Here is a 27,849-nt window from a genome sequence, read left to right as displayed (position 1 = left end):
CATCATACAAAACACAGTCGCCTACACAGAACTAGCTCATGATAGTTAACATAATGAAGACTAGAATGTTAATCGCTCAGTAATAACAAAAGCACGGAAAACTTGCACAGGCTAAATAACTCGCCATTTGAACAAATATTGGTGGAGATGTGTCAAGTGTGAGTGTTGGCAAACCAAAAATGTCATTTAATTGGTGGAGATGCCTGAACAACCAAATTTAAGTTGTGTGTTCATTTCATAATGGTGGTTCTTCTGACATCTCCACTAATTTTTTATTATCTTGCATGATGAATATGATGATAGTTATCTTTTGTTTTGTTTTCTTTTTTCGCCTAGTTTGAATTATGTAGCTTTTCAGTCTCATCCAGAGAATGAAACACGGTTTACCGATTTCCACATTCATATTTTCAAATGGAAAACCTCACCGAATCTAGGAACCCCTAGGAACCTATTTCTTCCACATATCCACATTATTTCCCACTGCTCCTACTCTAAAGAAAAGTAAAGCGTTCTCGGGTAGATGATAAATACCATGTTCTAGTCAATATATTCCACGGATATTTCGCTCTGGGAACACAGGCCGAGTCTTCTTCTCAATGGTTTTCGGTTTTGTTTCCAGGTTAATTGTCCAGGTCAAACAAAAATACTCACAGAAGAAGATACAAACTCTCGATAGGTCCTAATAGGTCCTACCAATTGGTATTTCTCTTTCTATTTAGTTTCTTCATCTTAGGAGGACCTAGAGTGTTACATGGCGCCCGAACTGGGACTCGAATTATTTTGACCAAATGACCCAAATTATTTTGACCAAATGACCTTATGTTAAAATGTTGACCATGTTTGTTTTTCCTTTGGGAGGGGAATTAAAAAATTCCCTACATTCTTTTAATTTTTTTTTTGTATCAGATCAGATCAGAGATTTTTGCATGAATTCTATTCAATTTTTTTTTGCATGTCTTATGTTGCATGAATTTTATTTCAGCTTTAGCTCTCTCCTGTTGCAGTATCCATCATAGGTAGTTAGTCCTTTTGTTAAGATATTTTTTTTTGTGTGCTAATTAGTTATTTCGACCATTACATAGATTTGGTTAGGCTATGTTTGTTTTTTTTTGGCCTGCATTATTTAGCATTGGTAAAATTTTAGTTCCTAAGTAGGTATTTAAATCTCTGAGTAGGAATCATTAAATTTTAGTTAGGTACCTACGATTATCAAAAGCAGAAATTCCATTTCATACGTAGATACTACATGCATAGATATCTCTAGGTATAGGTAGGTGCTATAGCCTACGTCTTAGTTAGGTACCTACGATTATCAAAAGCAGAAATTCCATTTCATACGTAGATACTACATACATAGATATCTCTAGGTATAGGTAGGTGCTATAGCCTACGTGTTATTTTAGCTTCATTTTTCAAAATAGGTTTCAAGCGATTTTAACAAGTTTTAAACATGTTAGTTTAAGTTTAACGAAGTCGGTATACAGTGGGTGCAGCGGATGAATACATTTTCATAGTTCAAATTTAGAAATGTTTTGTTGACTTGTACTTTGTTGACCTGTTGTTGACTTGTAAATTTTGTTGATCTCAACGACAATGATATGTTATTTGGTACAGTGTATAGGTATATTGACAAATTTCGTTGGATTGAGTAGCACTTTTCTTGCTCACTTTTTTTGAGTTGATTTTGGTACTTATTATTATTCAGTTACCTATCTTTAGGTTTAATTTATTGAGTAGCACTTTTCTTGCTCACTTTTTTTGAGTTGATTTTGGTACTTATTATTATTCAGTTACCTATCTTTAGGTTTAATTTTTTGAGGGACAACCCAAATGTTCTTTATTATTTGAGTTTATTTTATTTTATCATGATCGATCCTTTGATCTCAGTGATGTTAGCTTAGTGCTTATTTATTTGTTTTAGGGACTTTTATTTACGAGGCTTATTTCTCAGTTTAGGATGAGTTCAGATTGTCTCGCGTCTTTACTACTCTACGTCTTTACCGTGTATTAGTCTTGGGATTAAGGCAGTAAGATAATTTATTGAAATTTTTAGTTGCGTCTTTGACCAAGGAATTAGACTGGTGTCTTGTTGATACCCGCGCATAAATGAAGAGGTTCTGCAGGGATACTACTGACTTAGGTAACTTAGGTGGTATAGCTATGGGTATTCTGGAATCTGTATTGTTACTTTACTTAGTTAGGGTTAGGTTATAGTGTGACGTACTTGGACTGACTACACAGACGATAGGGCTTATTAGAATGCGCAAACTTTATGTAGGGACCGACATAGAAATGACATAACATAGGTACGGGTTTCAGTTTTGACTCTAGTTAAGTAGGTAGTAGGTACATATCAGTTTAGGATGAGTTCAGATTGTCTCGCGTCTTTACTACTCTACGTCTTTACCGTGTATTAGTCTTGGGATTAAGGCAGTAAGATATTTATTGAATAAATTTTAGTTGCGTCTTTGACCAAGGAATTAGACTGGTGTCTTGTTGATACCCGCGCTTAAATTAAGAGGTTCTGCAGGGATACTACTGACTTAGGTAACTTAGGTTGTATAGCTATGGGTATTCTGGAATTTGAAATTTACTTTACTTTTAGTTAGGGGTAGGGTTTAGATGGACTTACTTGGACTTACCACTGGACAATAGGGCATTTTAGAAAATATGTCGACAATAGTTAGGAGCCGACATGGACAATGACTTTCGGACACAGATTTCAGTTTTGACTCTAGTTAAGTAGGTAGTAGGTACATGCCTACCTAATAGCCGAGGTCTTACAAATCTTTAAACTATGTTTACATTACTATTGAGTAGTGAGGAAGTGTGGCTTGCTCCAAACGTTAACTTTATCATTTGTACAGGGTGTACTGGGTTGTAGCGTCGCAGATTTTGAGGATGAATAAAATGGTTTCGATACCAAGATTGTAGGATAATATGTTCCTTTTATTTTATCAGCCTTTATAATTTCGGGGTGACGACCTGTGACACTTGCATAAATATTAGCTTTTCCTTACGTTCGATAGATAGATCCATCCTTAGGCAGAGCGGATAACTTTGCAATATATCCTGGGGGTGAAATATGGTAGTGTAGTTAGTGGTCTGACCTGGTAGAGGCTTAGAACGACATCCTAGATTAGCATTATGAGAGGCATCGTATTTAGTTTTATCGCTGAGGGTATTTTCCTTTTGTCAAGGGGACTGTGTTTGTTAGCTGATTTGGACGTACCCTAACCAACTCTTGGGTCATAAACCACCTGGCAGTACATTAGGATCCTATAGTAGACATTCGGGAATACTCCGAGGTATAATTGACTATTTTATCAATAAATACTTTATTAATTTTTATGTTAGGTACCACGCACTTCGGGTAGTTTAAGAAGCGCTGCTTTACTATTATCTATTATTACTATCGTCAATATTATTAGTTTAGCATTAGATTGTAGGTATGCGCATTGGTGGAATCTCACCTGTATATCGATGTAGTTGATTAGCTTAACCATATTGTTATATCTATATAAATTTCTTTTATTTACTTGTAATTTACTGAAGTCCTTATTAGTAGGATACATATTTTTTATATCGCTTATATTTTTTAGCGTAGGGATAGTGATGAGCTTCGTCGGATATATCAGTCGATAGGTAGAAGTTAGATTCAGCTAGACCTGAGGTCAGGTTTAAAAAGTACCCTGAGGGCTACTTGTCGTGCTTAGGCTCGATGTTGGAAACTTAGGAGACTCGTGAGGTCTACGGATTTTGGGTCATCCTGTATAACGAGTAGTTTGGGTAACACTGGTAGTTCTTAGTCTCTATACACTTCCTACCGATTGCTTGTGCTTTGCTCTATTTGCTCGTCTTTGCTTCGTTGCTTTGTTTGCTTTGGTATACATACGTGTTTATGTTTACCCTATCTGATTTATAGATATTCTACATACATAGATAGGTATTCTATAGGAATGTTAGGACTTTGTTAGAAGTTTACTAGAGTTTTTTGCTTTACTATTATCTATTATTACTATCGTCAATATTATCAGTTTAGCATTAGATTGTAGGTATGTGCATCGGTGGAATCTCACCTGTATATCGATGTAGTTTGTTAGCTTAACCATATTGTTATATCTATATATTTTTTTTTACTTACTTTTAACTTACTGAAGTCCTTATTAGTAGGATACATATTTTTTTTATATTACTCATATCTTTAGCGTAGGGATAGTGATGAGCTTCGTCGGATATATCAGTCGATAGGTAGAAGTTAGATTCAGCTAGATCTGAGGTCAGATTTAAAAAGTACCCTGAGGGCTACTTGTCGTGCTTAGGCTCGATGTTGGAAACTTAGGAGACTCGTGAGGTCTACGGATTTTGGGTCATCCTGTATAACGAGTAGTTTGGGTAACAATGGGTAGTTCTTAGTCTCTACACTTCCTACCGATTGCTTGTGCTTTGCTCTATTTGCTCGACTTTGCTTCGTTGCTTTGTTTGCTTTGGTATGGAAACTTAGGAGACTCGTGAGGTCTACGGATTTTGGGTCATCCTGTATAACGAGTAGTTTGGGTAACACTGGTAGTTCTTAGTCTCTACACTTCCTACCGATTGCTTGTGCTTTGCTCTATTTGCTCGTCTTTGCTTCGTTGCTTTGCTTGCTTTGGTATACATACGTGTTTATGTTTACCCTATCTGATTTATAGATATTCTACATACATAGATAGGTATTCTATAGGAATGTTAGGACTTTGCTAGGAGTTTATTAGAGTTTTCTTCTTTAGGTAGGAGTAGGTTAGCAATGGGTAGTTCGGGTTTTGTTTTGCGACCCAAGGAGACTATACCGACTCCCCCTGAACAATGGTATTTCAGCAAATCCTATTTTCTTTCCTCATTTCTTCTTTTCCGTGTGTGGACTGTCTCTTTAACGCTGTGTCGGGTATTAAAACACCAAGACCGCCGGCGAGAGACAAGCCCATACACTTTTCTGTCTTATCTTTCCTATCCATTGTAGTTAGCCTACAGTTGTTTAAACCCTTTTCGTGTGTGCTGATAGGTGTTTCACACTTGCACTTGTTGGAGCAAACGAGGAGGGCGAGAGCGATTGTTTTTTTTTACCATGTCCCATATTTTTCACGCCGGTAACCTGAGGAGGTTGGCTAGGGAATAGGTATATATATTTTTCCTTTCTTTTGGTACAGTAATTCTTTTTATTTTTACTTTTCTTTTTGGATTAGGACTTTTATTTTTTAGGTATATAATTTCTTTTTTCGTCCTTTCTTTTGGACTCTATAGGTTATAGGGGATGGATACTCGACAGCAGGAGGAGGAGCTCTACATACAGTTATGTATGGTTATTATACTTGTTGTTTTGTTGCTATAGAGTTCACTACATAATTTTGGGGTGTATAATTTATTTTTTTGCACATGCTGCGATAGTTTGAGGCCGGCGTCATATTTATATTTATTCTTTTGTTACTTGAAGATTATTATAATACTTTGAAGTTTTTTTTTATTTTATTTAAGCGTATTAATTATAACTCTAATCGGGAGTAATCTTACCGATAGAGAATGTCTGAAAAGAGCGAGGAACGCTCTGACAAAGGGCTGCGGCCTTGTCGACTACCAAAGTCTAGTGTTGACCATTTGGCTTCACCAGAGCTGGAGTTTGAAATTAAAATTCGGGGAGGTACTCCCAAGGCTACCGTTGCTGAAAAGCGCCGTCAACTTAGAAAGTTATTAGACCGTGAAATTGCGGGAACAATAGTAGTTGTAGTTAGCCGCGAGGTAATAAGCGTGTCTGAGGATGATGTTACCCGAGTTAAGTCCACACTAGATACGTTGAAGGTGAAAGTTGAGGGTTTTAGCGATTCATGCGGTTCCCCGAAGTACTCTAGATTGGTAGCCAGGTTACAGCACATGCTGAACTATGTTTCTTATTGGGACGATACTGATAACGACAATCTTAGGGAGTCGAAACAAACGATCTATACCGAGTTGTCTAGATTAGGTACGGTGCTGGCGGCAAATGCGGTCAACTCTCAGGAATCTTCTGATGATGAGGATGATAATGGGGAGGAAAAGGCAGAGATGCCTCAGCTGACAGGTGACTCCGGTCAATATATTGAAGAGGAGTTAGGCGGTATTGGTACGCGTTTGGAGACAGTTAACCCTGTTCCCACATCAACTCGACCTATCTCCAGAGACACTGCGAGTGCACCGGACGCTAATGCTGCTGTACATTTCCGACCAAGCCAAGTTGAGTCACATCGCCGGAGAAGTTTTCCTCCAACTCCGATGGCGTCGGCAAGACCTCTAAAAGTTCATCAGTGGGGCTTGCGTTTCTCGGGCGAGCCGGGCTCGCTGTCCGTACATTCCTTCCTTGAGAAACTGGAGTTGAAGCTGCGAGTGCATCAGGTCACCTGGGATGTGATGTTACATCATGTATCCGAGTTGTTGGAAGGTGTAGCATTTACCTGGTATCTGGGTAGGATGGAGCAGTTTATAAGTTGGGAAGAGTTTGAATACCAGCTTGTAGAGGCATTCGGAATCCCGAGTTACCAAGCACACCTGTTTCGGCAGATCGCCACAACTACCCAGGGACCGAATGAATCAGTGGCCGCCTATCTGGCAAAAATGAGAATAATGTTCCGCCGCTGTCCGGAACCTTTATCTACCGAGGCTCAGGTGAATTTAGTTATTTCTGGAGCCCTTCCAAAGTACCAAGATTTATTGATTCTGCCACCGCTGTCCACGCTCGATGACGTGGAAGCCATGTTAAAACGTTTGGAGATTAGCCGCTCTTATAATACCCAATTTTATGGTACATACGAACCAGAGTTATCGGGAACTAGTTTTCAGCGATCGCAGACATCGTTCAGTAGGAATAATCGTCATAATAATTGGTCTCGTCGTTCACGTGCCACCGCTGTCCACGCTCGATGACGTGGAAGCCATGTTAAAACGTTTGGAGATTAGCCGCTCTTATAATACCCAATTTTATGGTACCTACGAACCAGAGTTGTCGGGAACTAGTTTTCAGCGATCGCGGACATCGTTCAGTAGGAATAATCGTCATAATAACTGGTCTCGTCGTTCACATTATTATAATCAACATCACGTTCCTCAGCCCAACAATCAGTTCAGAGCTTTGCCTGCTCCCCCTCAGCCTGTCGCCGCAATTGAGCCTCAAGCTGGGCCTTCTCATGAATATAATGGGCCGCCTGTCATTATGAATCGCACATCGCCTATTCATTGCTATAGATGCGGTAAACCAGGAGAAACCACAAGAACTTGCTCGTGCTCCCAGCCAAAGAGACAAGAAGAGCGCAGGAAGGGAAAAGGAGGAGCCAGGTCGTAAGAGACGGAGTCCGGCCTGGATCTGATCTACCATCTCCGTCAAATGTTGGGATTTCTTTTGTACCAACACAAGATGATTTGCTCGGTATAGGGGTGATTCACCATTCCGATCCGGAGAAGACCGGTGTGGTAACTGACCGTTTGTTCGTCAATATTGGAGTTTTGGGTACTAACATTGTGGGACTTATTGACACAGGTGCTGCTTATAGTTATATTAGTGGAGCATGCTACGATCGAGTTGCTTCTTTAAACCTATCCAAATATCGCATACCGGAAGAAAGGGTCAAAGTGGCAAATGGAAACGTGGTAGTTGTGGAGACGGAGTCCGGCCTGGATCTGATCTACCATCTCCGTCAAATGTTGGGATTTCTTTTGTACCAACACAAGATGATTTGCTCGGTATTGGGGTGATTCACCATTCCGATCCGGAGAAGACCGGTGTGGTAACTGACCGCTTGTTCGTCAATATTGGAGTTTTGGGTACTAACATTGTGGGACTTATTGACACAGGTGCTGCCTATAGTTATATCAGTGGAGCATGCTACGATCGAGTTGCCTCTTTAAACCTATCCAAATATCGCATACCGGAAGAAAGGGTCAAAGTGGCAAATGGAAACGTGGTAGTTGTAGATAAGATCATTAGTTTACCTGTCCAAGTCAAAGGTAAGGGAACCTTGTTGGGAGTTCGGTGCTTACCCAGTCTCACCACTGATCTTGTTTGTGGTATGGATTTCATACGAAGTATGAAGATGGTGATTGATGGTTCTGCGGGTACCTGGTACTATAAGGACGACCCTGACAATCACCATAGTTTCTTGCATGAGAATCTTAAGGCTATTCCTGCCTGCGACGGCATTGTTGAAGTATCGACCGAGCAGAGAGAGAAGGTGAAGTATGAAGATGGTGATTGATGGTTCTGCGGGTACCTGGTACTATAAGGACGACCCTGACAATCACCATAGTTTCTTGCATGAGAATGTTAAGGCTATTCCTGCCTGCGACGGCATTGTTGAGGTATCGACCGAGCAGAGAGAGAAGGTAAATCGTCTTATTGAGCAAGTTAAGGAAGTCCAACCTCAAGGAAATGTAAGGACGAATAAATTAACCTATCAGATCAAGCTGACGGATTACACTCCAATCAAGCAACGGCCATATCCTGTAAATCCGAAACTCCAGGAGATTATTAACAAGGAGGTGGACTCAATGCTGGAAATGGGTGTTATTCGACCTAGTGAGAGCGATTGGAGCAATCCTTTGATTATGGTTAAGAAACCTGATGGAAGTTATCGGCCCTGTTTGGATTTCCGTAAGCTAAATGAGGTAATTAAAGCGGACAACTATCCAATACCTAATATGACTACGATTTTAAATAGCCTAGAAAGTTGCAAATTCCTCAGTAAAATTGACCTCGAAAAGGCTTTTTGGTTGATACCACTGTCCGAAGATTGCATGAAGTACACTGCATTTCAGGTTCCTGGCAAAGGTTTCTACGAATATACCTGCCTTTGTTTTGGCCTCAAGATAAGCCCGCCAGTTTTCCAACGGCTTATAGATCAAGTGATTGGTGCCGACTTGGAACGCTTTGTGAAACGATACATTGATGACGTCATAGTTGCCACTGATACTTTTGAGGAGCATCTATCAATTTTATCAAAGGTATTTGAAAGACTTCGCGCAGCCAACCTGAAAATCAATTGGGGAAAAAGCGAATTTCTTGCAAGCGAGCTAAAATATCTTGGTTTTATAGTGGATAAAGACGGACTGCGCATTGATAACGAAAAAGTTAAACCGATTTTGGATTATCCTGCTCCAACTAATGTCAAACAGCTTCGTAGGATACTAGGGATGATTGCATTTTTCAAATGATGATTCATTCCCAACCTCAGCAAGCAAACGCAGCCTATGACTAAGTTACTGAAGAAGAACGGTGGACTTGGGGTCCAGAACAAGACGAGGCTTTGTCCAACTTAAAGCAGCATCTCACTACTCCGCCCATTCTAACTAGACCCAATTGGGAAGTTGGCGAGTTTAGAATTGAGACGGATGCCTCACTTCAAGCTTTAGGGGCTGTTTTGACTCAAAAGGTTGATGGAAATATCCATGTTATAGAGTATGCTAGTCGGAGCCTTAGCAAAGCTGAGAAAAACTATACCATTACTGAGCTCGAATGTTTGGCAGTCGTATTTGCTATAAAGAAATTTAGACCTTATCTGGAAGGTGGCTATAGAATAAAGGTTATAACGGACCACCGAAGTTTAAAATGGTTATATGACCTCAAGAATCCCACCAGTCGACTAGCACGTTGGTCACTGCAGTTGCAGGGATACGATCTTAAGATTGAGCATCGACAAGGGAGCTTGCATTACTTACCTGATGCTTTGAGTAGAGTTGTCTATTCCGATAATACAGCTGTTCCGGTTGATGAAGAGGAAGCTTCGACATTTTTGCTAGCGATTAGTCAGATTGATGATTATGAACGCTGGTATTCAGCAAAGGTGAAAGAGGTAGCCGATGATCCGGACTCCAATCCTACTTACCAACTCCAGAATGATCTTCTTTATCATCACAAGGTGGATCCACTGGACTTATTGTTAGCAGATGACGTTGGTAGATCTTGGAAGCTCGTTCCTGCTCCAGAGATTCTTCCGAAAGTTTTCATTGAGCACCACGATGTAGAGTCTGCTGGGCATCCAGGTATTGTTAAGATGTACAAGAAGTTATCCAGCTATTACTTTTGGCCTGGTATGTATCAGGATATTGCCAACTACGTGCGAGCTTGTAAAGTTTGTCAGTCCACCAAACCGAGTAATGAGAAGCCTGCTGGGAAAATGTGCATTAAACCAATAAATCGGATAGGGGAAGTAATTTATGCCGACTTTATGGGTCCGTATCCCGTTTCTAGTTCTTTGAATAAGTACATTCTTGTTTTCCAAGACGAGTTCTCGAAGTATGTAGAGGTGGTAGCGCTTCGAAATGCTTCCGCTAATACCGTTTCCCAACAATTTAAGAAACTGATTATTTACAAGTATGGTGTCCCACGAAAGCTTATCACTGACAATGGTACTCATTTCGCGAACAAGATAATTGCTCAGTTGGCTAAGGATTTCGGTTTTCAACACATCAAATTGCCTCCTTATAGTCCGCAGATCAACATTGTTGAGCGTGCAAATCGCACTATTAAGCAATTAATCCGAGCCTACATTGATGAGAAGCAGTTGAAGTGGGATCAGCACTTGGCGGAATTCCAGTTTGCTATGAACTCTTCTCCGCAGACCTCCACAGGATATAGTCCAAATCTACTCATGTTCGGTAGGGAAGTCGCTCCTGTTCGCCATAGTAGGCGGGATGTGGAACCTGACGAACCTGAAGATGACAGTGAGACCGTGGACTACCCTTCATTCGTTAAATCGTAGGCGAACATACAGGATCTGCATGAGTTAGTTAAAAGAAACCAGATTAAGGCTTCGAACCGTCAAGCCCATTATTATGATCAGCGTCGGAATATTGAGGTAAAATACGAAGTTGGCGAGAAATGCTGGAGGAGAAATTTTCGTCAGTCGAAAGCTGACTCGCATTATAATGCCTCGCTTGACCATAAGTATTGTGGACCATTCCTGATCGCAGATCAAGTTTCTCCAGTGATCTATACATTGAAGAATATGGAGGGTCGTTTGGAAGGCAATTATCATATCAAAGATCTACGACGATATTTTGAGGAAGACGTACTTCCGCGGGACGTTCAGCAGGATGAACGTGTTGATTTCGATTCACCTGATTAGGGTTGAGATTTATTATATATTTGCTGTTTTAAAATAACAGTAAATTTGGTTTTCTTTTTGTTTAGTCATCTCTTTGGATTGACATAAATTTTATTTGTTTTGTCTAATAAGTTTCTCTTGGTATGGGTCATTTGTTTAAATTTGTCTTATCTTTCCTATCCATTGTAGTTAGCCTACAGTTGTTTAAACCCTTTTCGTGTGTGCTGATAGGTGTTTCACACTTGCACTTGTCGGAGCAAACGAGGAGGGCGAGAGCGATTGTTTTTTTACCATGTCCCATATTTTTCACGCCGGTAACCTGAGGAGGCTGGCTAGGGAATAGGTATATATATCATTTTTCTTTTCTTTTGGTACAATAATTTTTTACTTTTTTCTTTTCTTTTTGGGATTAGGACTTTTATTTTTAGGTATATACTTTCTTTTTTTCGTCCTATCTTTTGGACTCTATAGGTTATAGGGGATGGATACTCGACAGCAGGAGGAGGAGCTCTACATACAGTTATGTATGGTTATTATACTTGTTGTTTTGTTGCTATTGTTCCATTCACCGAATAACTATAATGATGTAGGTGTATCTCTACATGTATTTTGTAGTTTGCTGATTTTGTATTCTACTGCCTGTTTAACTATTTTAGGGGAAAAATTAATTGAACTAACTGGATCACAAAGTTCACTACATAATTTTGGGGTGTAAATTTTTTTTTTTTGCACATGCTGCGATAATATGAGGCCGATGTCGTAAATTTATTTGCTAAGATGCAATAGTTATTTTGTTTGCTGTTTTAAAATAACAGTAAATTTTGTTTCTTTTCTGAATAGTCATCTCGTTGGATTGACATAAATTTTCTTTGTTTTGTCTAATAAGTTTAATTTTTTTTTTCTCTCATCTCTTGGTATGGGTCATTTGTTTAATTTTTATTTTCTATGGATTGTCCTTTTCTTTTGATTGAGTGATAGTGACAAAACTATCTTTAGGGATAATGTCTATTTTCTGATCTCACCACTTTTATAGGCCGACATTTTTGGATAGGAACTTGGCCTTTTTTTTTCACATTTGTGTTTTTGTGGGGTTAAATAAACTCTCGAAAGCATTTTATGTGGAAGAAATTTATTGCTCTAATCATTTTAATTGCAATCTTATGTTAAAAATACAAACGCGAGGAGACGTGGCATTTTTTGTATAAAAAAAGATATTAAGCCAAAGTTTTCCTTTTTTCTCTCTCTTTCTTTCTCTTGTTTTTTTCTCCACAACCAATGGTGGCTCGAGGTAATTTAGTGGATTTATAAATTTTCACCTTGCAACTAAGGAAGTCGGATCATTATTATATTATTATCAGCATTTTTTTTTTATTCAATGTTTATTCAATGAAAAATATTTGATGCTATTGAACCAATCAGACCAGCAGAGTTGATCATCTACATATTTTCCTAGGTAAAAAAAGAAGACACATGGCAATATTTGTGTTTCGGTGAATCGGCTACATCCTCCAATGTTATTGTTTTGCGCACTACCAACTAAGCTAACTAGGCTGGCTGGGTAGTAAAGAAACTAGGGATATTAATTAATAAAAGCTCTCAAATCTTCAGTCCAAGTTATTCCAGGATTCGAACCGGCGACCTCACGACTACCAGGCGATCTAAGACTATAGGTATACGTTCTTGGAAGAAACTTCCAAGTTCATCAGCTCCTTTTGATGATTGTGGAATGTCTTCAAAGGGTTTTCTTCTGTATCTTGCTTGTATTATTATTTACGCCATAGCTGTGAGGGATTGAAAAGAAGCTGTGAGGTATTGAAAAGAAGTCTGTCGGTAGATAAGCTAAAAACACATTCCGAGCAAAAACGTACGCCTTAATACAGGACCTATAATACCTACAAACATGTATCTTGTATACCTAGCTGCCTAACTGCAGTGTACGTATATACTCACAACAATGTCCCCAAAAATGGGGCTTCCTTTCTATTTTCCAAATCATGAACGTGCCCACGGCTCCCTAGAGCCTTAGGGATATCATCCCCTCCCTTTCCCCTACCTCCCCTTATCTTCTCCCTCCTTCCATCCCTTTTCCCCCTCCTTCCCTTTCTTTCTCCTCCCCATCAGTTTCTCTCCTCCCACCAGTTTCAGTTTCAACTTTGCTGTTCTCCCAAAGAAGTCACGTCCCGAGTGAGATGTCACGACGACTCCTCTCGAGGAGCAAACACAGGGTGCACCCTACCCCTCTCTTCCCACCCTTTCCCCTCCCTCCTCCCTCTTCCCCACCCATCGGGGTACCCAATTTGGAAAACCCTTCTCGGTACAAGACTTGCATAATAAATCAGTCAGGTCCCTCACCCAGTAACCCTTTGGATGACCGAGAAAAGCAAGTTAGGATGTTTGACTCTTCCAAGCCTTCCATAACTTAGAGGAAAACTAATGGTATTTTTTACTTTATTTCTTGGATGTTTGGCTCTTCTAGGACATTGAGGAAAACTTGTTCCTTTCTCTCTGTTCGCACCTCTCTCTGTCTCTTCCTCTCTGTACTTTTCTGACGTAGAGGCCAAGGCGCTCACCTGACAACCAGCAGCCCCTCTTCCCCACCTCGGGGTCCCCAATTTGAAAAACCCTTCTCGGTACAAGACTTGCATAATAAATCAGTCTGGTCCCTCACCCAGTAACCCTTTGGATGACCGAGAAAAGCAAGGATGTTTGACTCTTCCAAGCCTTCCATAACTTAGAGGAAAACTAATGGTATCTTTTTCTTTTTTTCTGGGATGTTTGGCTCTTCTAGGACTTTGAGGGAAACTTGTTCCTTTCTCTCTGTTCTCACCTCTCTCTGTCTCTTCCTCTCTGTACTTTTCTGACGTAGAGGCCAAGACGCTCACCTGGCAACCAGCAGTATCAATCCCAGTCAAGACGAGGTATGGCTTTCTGTCCTCATTTACCTATTTGAGAATTCGACCAAAACATACCACTAGAGCTCTAGAGGGAACCAAAAGCCTTAGCTGGAATACCTATTATAGTTTGTCTCTACCAAGGAGGCCAGTTTCCTCAAAAATGCATACCTACTCTCATATTCTGGTACCTACGTCCTACAATAGAATAGAATATTTACCCTGTTTATACTGCCAGAATGAGACTGAAAAGTCCCTTTACTCCCGCAGTCTAAACAAGGTCTCATGTATTTGGTACAACATAGGGGTATACAATAGGGAATTTTCCAATTTCTTTGGCCTACATACCCGCTCAGAAGACAAAGGGTTAATGTGTCATTTTAGACAATTTATGTCTACAAACTTGGGGCAGATTCTTTGGCCTACATACCCGCTCAGAAGACAAAGGGTTAATGTGTCATTTTAGACAATTTATGTCTACAAACTTGGGGCAGAAAAAAACACACAAAACATTGCACAGCTCGTTTTCTGGGTACAAATTAAAAAATAAAACGACATAGACAGGGCTTGAATCGAAATAATAGGAGTTTATTACTTATTGTAAGAAATGTAGGAATATTTTCAAATTTTAAATTTCAAGAACAAGACAATCTCTGATGTACGTACCTACCGACAATGACATTTAGGAAAAAGTCTGGAAAACACTCCAAAGAAGCAACGTATAGCCGATTTTGGCTAAACCGTGTAAGTACCTAAGGTACCGAAATAAAATAGTTATGAGGACAATACCTAAATAAAATTGTAATTTACGAGGAAGTTAACAAACCATGAAAACAAAGTAGCTTCAACTCCAATTAACTTAGTAACTAGCAACATAAAGTGGATCTTCTTTGTATAGGCAATATTGTCGATATACCTACCTATACAGTCGAACCTGGATATAATAGAATCCAAGGGACAGAGCTAAAATTCTATTATAACCAGAAAAAAACATGGACTTTTTTTATCAATATTATGTATAGGTATATGTAATATTGTATGTAATATGTATATCTCGTTTAAGTATGCATGTAATATTGTGTATATGAATGATCATTCATGTGAAAAAGGTACCTATAAATATGTCGACATGAAACAAAAGGTATTATCTTTGAATGGGGAAAAAAATCTACATCTCAATTTTATAAAAAAATGTCAAATAAGACAAAATAATTTCAAATGGAAAAAAAATGCCATGATATTGCTTTTAACCCGCCATTGCCACTTTTAAGGGTTGGAATAAGGTACGATCTTGCTGAAGTACTCACTGATAAAAGTTCTTCTAGTAAGTAGGTAAGTGCACACCTATGTAGACCAAAGTCGGAAAATGAATGAAGTTATGATGAAAAACCTGAGAAATGTTTTGTGTACAACCAGCCTAAGAAGAGAGTAGCTCGCTTGCCTTGGAATTCGTGGGCGGACAGAGCTAAAATTCTATTATAACCAGAAAAAAACATGGACTTTTTTTTATCAATATTATGTATAGGTATATGTAATATTGTATGTTTGTAATATGTATATCTCGTTTAAGTATGCATGTACCTAATATTGTGTATATTATTATGAATGATCATTCATGTGAAAAAGGTACCTATATGTCGACATGAAACAAAAGGTATTATCTTTGAATGGGGAAAAAAATCTACATCTCAATTTTATAAAAAAAAATGTCAAATAAGACAAAATTATTTCAAATGGAAAAAAATGCCATGATATTGCTTTTAACCCGCCATTGCCACTTTTAAGTGTTGGAAGGTACGATCTTGCTGAAGTACTCACTGATAAAAGTTCTCCTAGTAACTAGGTAAGTGCACACCTATGTATAGTTAGACCAAAGTCGGAAAATGAATGAAGTTATGATGAAAAACCTGAGAAATGTTTTGTGTACAACCAGCCGATGTTAGCTAAGAGAGTAGCTCGCTTGCCTTGGAATTCGTGGGTGAGAAATAAAGAACTGGAAGAAGAGGGCGAGATACCTACGTATATATGAGGGAGAAAGAGAGAGATATGTAGAAAGAAGGTTAGAGACTAGAGAGGTAAAAGAGAGGGAGATAGAGAATTGAAGAAGGAAGGGTATAGTCAGAGGAGGGAGAGAGAAAGAGAGAAAAGGAACTGTGGGTGAAATATGGAGATTTATTATTCCAGACACGTTGTTATACCTACATGGTATATGAGGATACCTATATGTTGTGAACATGTAAAATATCATGGTGTGCCCTGCAGCAGGAGAACAATACAAATGTACCTATACCTATAACAAACAAAATATAACTGGGTACTACCCAGTCGTTAGGTAGATAGCCTCATGGCTATACGAGAGGAGAACTGAGAGGGTTAAAGTCAGTGGCGGCTAAGTGAGTGAGGTTTGGTGGCTATTTGGAGTGGAAATTTTTGGTGAGTTGTGGCCCGACCAACTATTAAGGTGTGTTTACATGTCACAAAAGATCTAACCAGGTCGCAGTGACCAAGGGCGTTTATTAAAGCCGATGGCCCTACTTATACCAATTACTCATTGTCGACGATCGATGACCACTGACACGTCCGCACTGCCTCGGTAACATAAATTTTCCTCGTCGATCGACGGCCGGTCAACCAAGTATGATTGGACACTTCTTAAGGAAGTATACGTTTCTTTGATTCTCTGTGGCCTTTTCCTGGACACAACTTTAAACTTTGTACCTCGCGTAATCTGCCTGCCTTTGCTTAAGCGAAGGGTAAACGTTTTATTCTAAATTTTAGGTACATACATACCTACCTAGGTAATGTATCACGAATCAAAAAGCCACCACAGCATAATGCATTCCAGATTCAGATGTTACCTACAATGAAAAGGGGAAATGAAATACATTCTCCTTAGGTATAATAATATGTTTAATTTTTGTTAAAACAAAACAGAACTCCGTTCTCATTTGAAAGTGTCCTAGCTACTTTTTTAGTCCGTCCTTCCTTTATTATTACAATAGTAATAAAAAGGTATAAGGGACGGACTATTGTATTCGCTTCGGTGTCGTCTGTCTGTCTGTCACTCTGTCCCCATAGAAGGACTTATCCAAACCTAGTTCTGTCTTATCAACGTTCTAAGCCCTTTGTTTCTAATCAACTATTAAAGCAAAATGTTCTTTCTAATATTAAAATTTAAAAAAAAGCCTACCCAAGATATGACTCTTTCATCCCCTTGTTTAGATTCGAAAAGCAGCAACATGGACAATCAATCTTTCCTAAACAATGAAACTGGGCGGTACCTAACCAGATTTTTTAAAACCCCTAAATAATAATTACAAGCTGAACATAGAGTGAAATCATGTTTATGCAAATTTATACAAAGTGTGATGAAAGCTAATAACCAAGGAAGGATTTAAGCTAAAAAATCATTATTATTGGTACCTACATAATGACAAAAAAAATCTAATCATTAATGTAGTCTTTTGAAATTAAATCACTCAATATGGGTGGTTGGGTAGTAAAGATTTTTTTTAAAAGAGGTTTGACAGAGGGAACTGTAACTGCAATAGTCTTATCGTCCCAAAATCGAAGAGAGAAGGAAGACAGGATAGGAGAAAGCCATCAGCCGTTCCGAGAACGAACATTATCCCATCAGGATGAAATCCGACCCGGGCGGGAATCGAACCCGCGGCCTAGCTCTTACAAGGTAGACGCACTACCAACTAAGCTAACTAGGCTGGCTGGGTAGTAAAGAAACTAGGGATATTAATTAATAAAAGCTCTCAAATCTTCAGTCCAATTTATTCCAGGATTCGAACCGGCGATCTCACGACTACTAGGCGATCTAGACTAGGTACGCTCTTGGAAGAAACTTCCAAGTTCATCAGCTCCTTTCGATGATTGTGGAATGTCTTCAAAGGGTTTTCTTCTGTATCTTGCTTGTATTATTATTTACGCCATAGCTGTGAGGAATTGAAAAGAAGCTGTGAGGTATTGAAAAGAAGTCCGTCGGTAGATAAGCTAAAAACACATTTCGAGCAAAAGCGTACACCTTAATACAGGCTACCTACAAACATGTATCTTGTATACCTAGCTGCCTAACCAGTGTACGTATACTCACAACCATGTCCCCAAAAATGGGGCTTCCTTTCTATTTTCCAAATTATGAACGTGCCCAAGGCCCCCTAGAGCCTTAGGGATATCTCCCACTCCCTTTCCTACACCCCTCCTTCTCCTCCCCTTATATTCTTTCTCCTCCCCTCCCCCTCCTTCCTTTCTTTGTCCATCCCACCAGTTTCTCTAAAAAAAAAAAAAAAAAAATGTAAGTATGACCAGTAGGTACACGGATTGAAAATTGAAACCCCCTAGATAACAACAAACCAAGCTCGACGTTGCTCAACTTCAGTGTTCCATCAGGAACTGAAGTATGCAACCCCCTCTGATTGAATCAATTTCAAAACTGTGTTTTTCAAATCATAATAAAAGTAAATATTGCTCGTGTAAATTGCCACATCCTTGTAGGTGTTAGTAACAACTCGAATCGTGTTTAAGAACGAGGTTTTTTAAAAGCAAATATTAAAAAAAAATCTTGTTTAAAAAAGAAGAAGAAAAAAAAATCTGTATGTAATCTTTCCGATAGCTCCGATTTACAGGGTGTCGGGGTTTCTACATGATGCTGCTTTTGTCATCTCCACTAATTCAGAAAGAATTTGATTTAGAAGTAATTTGTCATCTCCACTAATTCAGAAAGAATTTGATTTAGAAGTAATTTGGCATCTCCACTAATTCAGAAAGAATATCAAAAGGAATGCTTTTGTCAGCTCTACTAATTCAGAAAGAGTTTGATTTCGAAGTATTTTGTCATCTCCACTGATTCAATCGAATGTCTACAAGTGTTCTTGCCATCTCCACCATGCGATTTAGGGAAGAGATCTCATGTTCACTCAGTAGGCACCTACAAAAGAAGATATTGATTTATTGATATTAGTGGAGATGTCAAACATATAGAGCGATTTCAATTTTTACTGTCATTTGAAAAAGAGGGCTAATTTCTAGTTCAAACTGACAAGAAAATTGGTCTTACCAACACCCAGTAGGTAGTATAACTTGATTTCACTTTTTTTTCTAAACCAAACAAAAAACCAATTCCAGAAAATTTAATATTTTTTTCCATAAAAATATCTTTAAAATTTGCTGAAAAAAGTAAAAAAATCCTAGCAAAGCTTCATGCCGCTTCCTATTTGGGTAGGTGGGGGGGGTACTCTATAATCTCCCCGGATACACAATCTAAACCGAGGGATTTTGTTTCCTTTTCACAAGTTGCTCCCCTACATGACTCACCCCCCATTCAGTCCTACCACCCCCCACTAACTCCTACCACCCCCCTCACTCCTTCCACCCGCATGCCGTCGGTCGTGTGTATTAAATAAACAAAAAAGTGTAAGATTCATGTTGTGATTCAATTTAAAATCTAAAAAAAAAAAAAAACGTAATATTAAAATAATAATAAAAAAATTCAGAATGAAAAATTAATTTCTGTGCATGAGAAAAATATGCACAAGGGAACTGGAACTACCTAACAATATGCGTACAAACTTATGTACATTCGAGGGATTTTGTTTCCTTTTCACAAGTTTCTCCCCTCCATGACTCACCCCCCATTCAGTCCTACCACCCCTCACTAACTCCTACCACCCCCCTCACTCCTACCTCCCGCATGCCGTCGGTCGTGTGTATTAAATAAACAAAAAAGTGTAAGATTCATGTTGTGATTCAATTTAAAATCTAAAAAAAAAAAAAAAAAAAACGTAATATTAAAATAATAATAAAAAAATTCAGATTGAAAAATTAATTTTTGTGCATGAGAAAAATATGCACAAGGGAACTGGAACTACCTAACAATATGCGTACAAACTTATGTACATTCGTATATATTTATGTACATAATATTAGGTAGGTACCTACCTATACATATAGGTATCTTTAATGTAGCGTTGTAGACATAGGAGGTAATCCGTAGAAAAATTCCAGCCTTTGTGGGAAGGAATTCGGGTGAAAAAGGTCTATTAATGGGGAAATGGGCAATTCGTTGACTAACACATCGTATTGACTACATCGAAGAATCTCAAATATTTTTTTTATTATTTTCCATATTTTTTTAATAAATAAAATAAAATTATCTAATACAAACAGTAGGAAAATCTTTTAGCAATCAAAAAATCTAATCACACGCTACTAATCGGCGTGCGAGATTATCGTACCTACTTAGGGATAAATAATTACTTACGATAATATATTATCGTACCCAGTTAGGGATAACTAATTATATACGATATAAATAATTAATTACATACGATAACATAGCAGGAATGAGCCACATGCAGAAATTTCACGTTTCCTCACGATTAAATCACGTAGGGGGTGTGACACTAAATTTGAACAAGGAGAAAGAAAAATAAATACAAGGAATTTGAGAATCTTCCCGAAAATGTTGGAATCGCCTCTAAAACAGAGGGTGGCATACGAGTATTATGTTAGAGAGAAATCAGGGCCGGAAACGGTAATTCAGGGGCCTGAAATTTTTTACTGAAAGCTTCGAGACAATAGGCAGAAAAGTGCTGGAATATTTGGTTGGCTACTAAAGTTCTATTTTGGGCGGTATACCTCACCGAAGAGATCTTCAGAACAGGGGAAATAAAATTCTGGAAGAAAAATACCTATACAACAAAGTTAAAAGTCCACGATTTAAGGGTCCTAGATCTTACCTGTTTACCTTCCTTCTCTCTCTCTCTCTCTCTCTCTCTCTCATTTCTCCCTTTTTTACCTCTCTCTCTCTCTTTCTCCCTTTTTATACCTCTCTCGCTCTCTCTCTTTCTCTCTCACTCTCTCTCTCTCTTGAATTCCTTAGATAGGACCTGAGAAAGAGATAAAGAACAGAGTGAGAGAAGGATAGTTGATTCGAATTCATGTTATTATTCATGAAAAGAGAAGCAGGAGAAGGAGGAGAAGAAGAAGATAATGATGAAGAAGAAGCAGAAGAAGAAGATGGTGAAGAAGAAACAGGAGAGAAAAAAACGCAGAAACTCATCATGACAACCTTTAAATTAAAATTATGTTCCTAAAACCCCGGTATGGAGGTGAGAGCGAGAGAGAGAGAGAAAGCAAAGAGAGCGAGAGAGAGAGAGAGGGAGAGAGAGAAGTGTTCAATTTTGGCAATTTATACTTTAAATGCACTCCACATCCCTTCACAGTCTCAACACCAGCTAGGTTTACTAGCAGATGTGTTAAACTCGGTAGGACAGTGCTTCAGAAACACTGTAATACCTACGTAATAACATTGACGAATTTATCATTGAATATTTAGCGGAAAGAGAGAGAGAGAGAGAGAGAGAGAGAGAGAGAGAGAGAGAGAGAGAGAGAGAGAGAGAGAGAGAGAGAGGAAATGAGGCCGTGATGTGAGGCTTAAGAGATTAGGGACCGTCTCCGGTACCTACACACGGACGTTCCTCTCTCTGTCTGTCTCTGTCTGTCTCTCTCTCTCTCTCTCCTTCTCTCTCTCTCGCTCTCTTTTCTTTCTCTCTCTCTGTCTCTCTCTCTCTCACACACACCCCCTTTTTCTCTTTCTCTCATATAAATATAATTATTATATTCAGAAAAGGAAACAATATTGCTTTGTAGGGAAGAGTCAACGCAAGGGAGGAAAAGAGATAAAGAAAGATGGTGAGAAAGAGAGAGAGAGAATTAAAGAACTGGAAGAAGAGGGCGAGATACCTACGTATATATGAGGGAGAAAGAAAGAGATATGTAGAAAGAAGGTTAGAGACCAGAGAGGTAAAAGAGAGGGAGATAGAGAATTGAAGAAGGAAGGGTAGTCAGAGGAGGGAGAGAGAAAAGGAACTGTGGGTGAAATATGGAGATTTATTATTCCAGACACGTTGTTATACCTACATGTTATATGAGGATACCCTACCTATATGTTGTGAACATGTAAAATAACATGGTGTGCCCTACATGCAGCAGGAGAACAATACAAATGTACCTACCTATAACAAAATGTAACTGGGTACTACCCAGTCGTTAGGTATCACATGCATGTATGTTTATGTTTGTATTATATCTGGTGTGTGATGTCAAGGAGTGCTGTCCAGCTTTCCTGCCTTCCTGTCTGCGTAGGGAGATTCTGCCCGTCCTTAGACTACCGAAACACAGGTCCTTTTTCACTTGTCGTCGTCGAAAGGTAAAATTGCACACATTCTCTCATATTCAGATAGGCAAGCTAGGCTTAGGGCAGATTAGGACTTCTACACCGTAACCCTTTTCTTAAATTAAATAATATGTAACCAATACCGCGTTAGGCCACACCTCAGTTTAAAAACGCCTTATTTTCACAAGGCTTAACTAACGTTAGGATGTCTTTCTTTTTCCCTTTCCTCTGGACTAATGATGTGTGCTGTTGGTAGTTTGAGAACATCTTGAGTAATGCTGGAGGTGATGATGTTCTATCTTTTATTTTTTTTTCCCTGGTATCTTGTTTACCTCACTTCAGCCTGAGGTCAATAAATTGATTAAATGTATTAATTCTTTGGGGGTTTGTAAACTGGAGATACCTACCAAATACCTATCTCATGGAAATTTGTCTGCATTGCTGTGAGGTGCTTATTTCAATTGATAATAATTATTTTTTTTGTGATGTTTAATAAATAATTCATGACCATATATTTCTTGTTGTCTTTGGACCTATACCAAAGATCTTGTAAAATGCAATACCTATTCTCATTTTACTTAGCTAGGTTTCTTTTCAGTTTGGTAAGGACTACTCAGTCCTGGGTATATGTTTTAATTCATACAATATTTCTGTATCTCTGATCTAATCTAATCTGATACATTGGTTTCTTCATTGGAGCTTCATTTGGTACGTTGGTTTGGTCAACTATGGTCAAGACAGGCCCTAGAATGGGTTAAACTCCCATTGCCCTTGGGGTGAAAGCAAGTGCTCTCCTGTTCTTTTATTTCAGCTTCCTTGGACAGTTATCCGGCTATTTTCAAACCAAGGTACAGCTATAGTTTTTTTTTGTTCTTTTCTCATATCAATATTCTAACCTTTTAGATCTTCCTATTTTGGCTGGCTTCTAGTTTCACCAGCCCTCAAGCTTTTGAAACTAGTGGCGTCCGAATTCAAGTCAGTTGGTTGCTGGGAGTGCCATAGGGTTGGTTCCGAGTTTAAGAGCCTACTCAGTGGCATTTCCAGAAAACAGCCAACCACCTTATTAATGGCTTCTAGTTTCACCAGCCCTCAAGCTTTTGAAACTAGTGGCGTCCGAATCCAGGTCAGTTGGTTGCTGGGAGTGTCATCGGGTTGGTTCCGAATTTTCGAGCTTACTCAGTGGCATTTCCAGAAAACAGCCAACCACCTTATTAATTTTTCCTTAGGTTTATTCTTTCTACTCTCTCTTTTCTTTAACTCTTTAGGTATCTATCTTTCTATTTAGTTTCTTCATCTTAGGAGGACCTAGAGTGTTACAACCACCGGAAATGCATCCGCGTACCACTATAGTGGTACGCGTACCACACATTGGGAACCTCTGTTTTAGGGGCTCATAAAGTGTTTCTAATGAAATTTCTTCAATTTTTGCCAAACTTTTTTACTAGGCTGAGTGTGTTCGTTTTCATGCTTCCGATTAAATAGGTAATAGATAAAGTGTTTCTAATGAAATTTCTTCAATTTTTGCCAAACTTTTTTACTAGGCTGAGTGTGTTCGTTTTCATGCTTCCGATTAAATAATAATAAGAGAAATACTTACCTATTTAACCTACATTTTACCTATGGATGTATAAAAATTAAATAATAATACGTAAAAAATAAGGTCAAATTCTCTATCTTTACAACTGTATTTTCTAGATAGGTAGGTAAACTACCTAGGTAGATATAGCTACTTTTTTGTTCAGTTTTGGCAATTTATACTTTAAATGCACTCCACATCCCTTCACAGTCTCAACACCAGCTAGGTTTACTAGCAGATGTGTTAAACTCGGTAGGACAGTGCTTCAGAAACACTGTAATACCTACGTAATAACATTGACGAATTTATCATTGAATATTTAGCGGTCTGAGTAATCTGAGTTTTACTAAGTGACAAGCAGGGCCCGTCCCTCCGGGAATTATTTAGCCCGTAGTTTATTCGATCAGTACCTATTTAATTTGTTTAATATTCAGTTTATTATCATTCTTGATTTCGTTTTTTGATTTTGCTTTCATGTAATGATTTAAAATCAAGACTAGAGCCCGTTCTCCCTTTATTCCCAATATAAAAAATCCCCCTAAAACCAGTTTTTTTGGTTTTTTGGCTTTGTGGTTTTCTGTACAAAATTTGCACCACCATTTTCGTGTCCCTGGTAAAAAGACCTTTAATGTGATATATAGGTCGACCTATCGTAATAATAAAGGAAGGACGGACTAAAAATATAAAATTCAGATAAGTCTTGGAAACGGATAATGGTACTTGAATCTCAACAGCCGTAGAGATAGGTAAATGACTGTCAACACATTTTGTGTTCGGCAGTACACTCATTCAGCTTCAGATTGTGAAGCAAGGTAATCGATCTACCTTTCAACTTGAAATTCAAATCGATTATTTACTATAAATAATTTTGCTGATTCAAATCATACATTTCATATCAATAGGTAATTCGTTTTATTAATAAAAGTAGTAAAAAGAAATAATAATAATAATAATAATAGATAAAAAAAAGGTAATTAATAATTCGATACTCCGTGTGAGCCATGTTGAAAACCATCTGGCTTTCAATTCTGGCTTTTTGTTTGGTCGATCATGCTCAGTGTTTTTGGGGCTGGGGTCCTTGTCCAAAGGTCAATGAAGGTCAATCAATTCCTGCTGAAGATGTAAGTATACATATACTCGTATGTCTAACATCCATAAATATTGCTATACCCAGCATTTATAAATTTAATATTGCTATAACATTTATAAATATTACTATAACATTTATAAATATTGCTATAACATTTATAAATACTACATGTAAACCTAATAGTTAGTGTGGAGGGTAACGTGTCTGCCTTGTAAGGGCTGGGTCGCGGGATCGATTACCGACTAGGGCGAATTTTATCCTAAACAGATAAGTCTCGTTCTCGGAAAATGACTCGCTTCCTACTGTCCTTTCTTCTTTCTCTCTTCACTTTCGTTACGATAAGACCTTAGCAGTTAGGTACAGTTCCTGCTGTCAAACCTAAGAGTCTATTATTATTATTATTATTATTATTATTATTAAAGAATGGGTGAGTTACAAGAAAGAACTAGATAACTAAGTACATCATTTTTTAGTGGACTACTCAGTCAATGAGTCAGATGCTCACTCCTTTTACCAATAGGAAGATGAAGAGTGAGTAACATGTTTTAGGTCAGCCACTGACTATCAGGTAGATCTGACAGGCGGACCTGATCAGGTGTACCTATAAGGTCTACCTGATAGTGAGTAGCTCACCTTAGGACTCATTGACTGAGTAGTCTGAATAACATCAGAAAAATTTCGTGACGTGGATTGCAAGGTAATAATTTCGACAGCCAAAAGATTTTTTTTTTTTAATTTTTTATTTTATTTATTTATTATTATTATTATTTTTTTTTGAGAATTTGATTACAACAATAGGCACAATGGTCTCTTCCATCCACTCAGTCTAACCTGATCGATGCTACCTACATATATGCTTTCCGCTTCACTCTCTTTCTAGCTCAAACCGGTAACCTTTTCTGGCCATTCACGTCATGATTTCCTGTGCAGAAAAACTTCTCCGAAAACCATAAATGCTTGAAACTTAAGAGAAAACAGACTTGTAACTAAAAAAAAAACTAATAGGTACTGTTTCCTGCCAGAGTCCAAAGTTTAAACTCTATACCCTCCCTAACGAAGCAAAGCAAAAAGTACAAAGTTCCTATAAAAACCACAACCAAAAATACCTCAAAATTCCTCAGCTATTTCTGTTCTCAAAATACTGTGATCCTACCTTTGCTTTCTAAAATGTTCAATGAAAACGGCAAATTGAACAGGATTTGTGGGGAGAAATTAAAAAGAACAGGGCCCGTCCCTCCGGGAATTTTTTAGCCCGTAGTTTATTCGATTGTGATTAGAGAAAATCAGTACCTATGTACCTAGGTACCTGATTTGTTTAATATTCAGTTTGTTATCATACTTGATTTGATATTTTTGATTTTACTTTGGTGCTCACTGCAGCATTGTAGGATTTTTCCCAACATCCCAATAATCCTAACATCCATTATTATGTCACAACTTTGGTGCTCACTGCAGCATTGTAGGATTTTTCCCAATATCTCAATAATCCTAACATCCAATGTTTACCTACCATGCTGGCACCGGTCGCTATGCGCATTTATATGTCATAGCTACTCATTTTCCTCACGAGGCTGAGTGGGCCCCGCAACATCCAGTCACGGAGTCAATCATTTGCTTGATACAAATTTCTTTGTATCAAGCAAATGATACAAATTTTCTCCCAACTAGGCCTACAAGATTTGTTTTTCGCATTTAAAAATCATAAAAATGACTTTTTCAAAATCTCTTCGCGTTCATTTGCTTGATACAAATTTCTTTGTATCAAGCAAATGATACAAATTTTCTCCCAACTAGGCCTACAAGATTTGTTTTTCGCATTTACGAGAAAAATCATAAAAATGACTTTTTTTTTTTCAAAATCTCTTCGCGTACCTACCTACCATGTAATGTTGCGAAATTCTGATGCCGATCATCTCATCGAAGATTCGCGAATACGCGACTGTATATCCCCTTTCTACGCTTCGACACTGCTAAACAAGTTAAAATGTCACGAAAATTGGAAAGCGAACTACTTTCTTTGGCGTATGAAAAATTTGGTAACATTGGTAGGGCTACATAGAGCCTATTTCACTTTACTGCGAGACGGCCATGTAGCATGTAGCTTGGTCAAGATCAAATTGTGAAAAACATAAAATTTAAAATTGTCTTTTAAATAATATTTCTTATTTTCTTCTTCGTATTTTTTTTTGTAATTCCCAATATTACTTATGATCGATCGTATCCGGAAACTTTGGCGCAGTGCACGGTGCATTCAACGTGCTACCGGCTGGCGGCCACAAATACATAATTGAATACACCATTCTCAAAGTTCAATAATCCCTTTTCCATTGATCATCGAGTGGAATTCTTTCAGCTTTCAGAGGTATCTTGGTAAAACTAGGGCCCTATGTTACTGCGACCAGATCAGATCATTTGTGAAGTTGCCATATCTTTCATCGGACCCAGTATTGGAATCTTTGGGAGTTATCAACATGTGATAGTTTAGCACCCTTTCATTTAGAACCTTTCTGAAGGTGTCAATTTCATTCAGGAATCCACTCTCCATAAATAATTAATTTTCTGATCTCACCACTTTTATAGGCCGACATTTTTGGATAGGAACTTGGCCTTTTTTTTCACATTTGTGTTTTTGTGGGGTCTTATACCCTTTCTCTGTTGACTTTAAAATATTATTAATGCGAATACCTATTTCTAAATCACTTTATCCCTTGTGAAAATTTGACATCTCCACTACTTTCGGCTAGCGTTAGGTACAAGATTGTATAAGCATTCCACACAGTAAATAAAGATTAATATAGGTAATAAAAATAGCAGAATAGTCTTTCTCTGTTTTGGATAGTTCACACAGGAGAGCAATGGGTACTTGAAAGCTACCTGAACTTGATAAAATTCATTTCAAATAACACTATTTTTAAAAAAATCTTATAATAAATATCTAATCTCCCAATAAATTCCAGTCTGATAGGTATACAGGGTATACTGTGTCAATGGGCAACTCAAAATAT

At 38.2% G+C, this 27,849-nt stretch overlaps 1 protein-coding gene across 1 annotated transcript; it reads left to right on the top strand.

The window, feature by feature from the left end:
* The first annotated feature begins 4,646 nt into the window (after positions 1–4,646).
* On the top strand, positions 4,647–10,706 carry LOC113469931. The gene is made up of 4 exons (XM_026827979.1): positions 4,647–6,921; positions 7,115–7,341; positions 7,622–8,231; positions 8,383–10,706. Exons 1-4 carry the CDS (start codon positions 5,557–5,559, stop codon positions 9,208–9,210), a joined length of 3,030 nt encoding a protein of 1,009 aa, XP_026683780.1. The 5' UTR covers positions 4,647–5,556; the 3' UTR covers positions 9,211–10,706.
* Positions 10,707–27,849: the final 17,143 nt, after the last annotated feature.

This window comes from Diaphorina citri, unplaced genomic scaffold, assembly GCF_000475195.1.
Source record: "Diaphorina citri unplaced genomic scaffold, Diaci psyllid genome assembly version 1.1 scaffold1299, whole genome shotgun sequence".
In the NCBI taxonomy this organism is placed as follows: domain Eukaryota; kingdom Metazoa; phylum Arthropoda; class Insecta; order Hemiptera; family Psyllidae; genus Diaphorina; species Diaphorina citri.
The sequence above is the reverse complement of the archived record's forward strand: the minus strand, read 5'-3'. Positions and strand labels throughout refer to the sequence as shown.

Bases quoted from the DNA above. Each gene is read 5' to 3' on its own strand.
- LOC113469931 (XM_026827979.1), top strand. From the start codon at position 5,557: ATGTCTGAAAAGAGCGAGGAACGCTCTGACAAAGGGCTGCGGCCTTGT. The intron at 6,922-7,114 runs GCTCGATGACGT...CACGTTCCTCAG, and splicing joins CACGTGCCACCGCTGTCCAC to CCCAACAATCAGTTCAGAGC. The intron at 7,342-7,621 runs GTAAGAGACGGA...GCATACCGGAAG, and splicing joins GGAAAAGGAGGAGCCAGGTC to AAAGGGTCAAAGTGGCAAAT.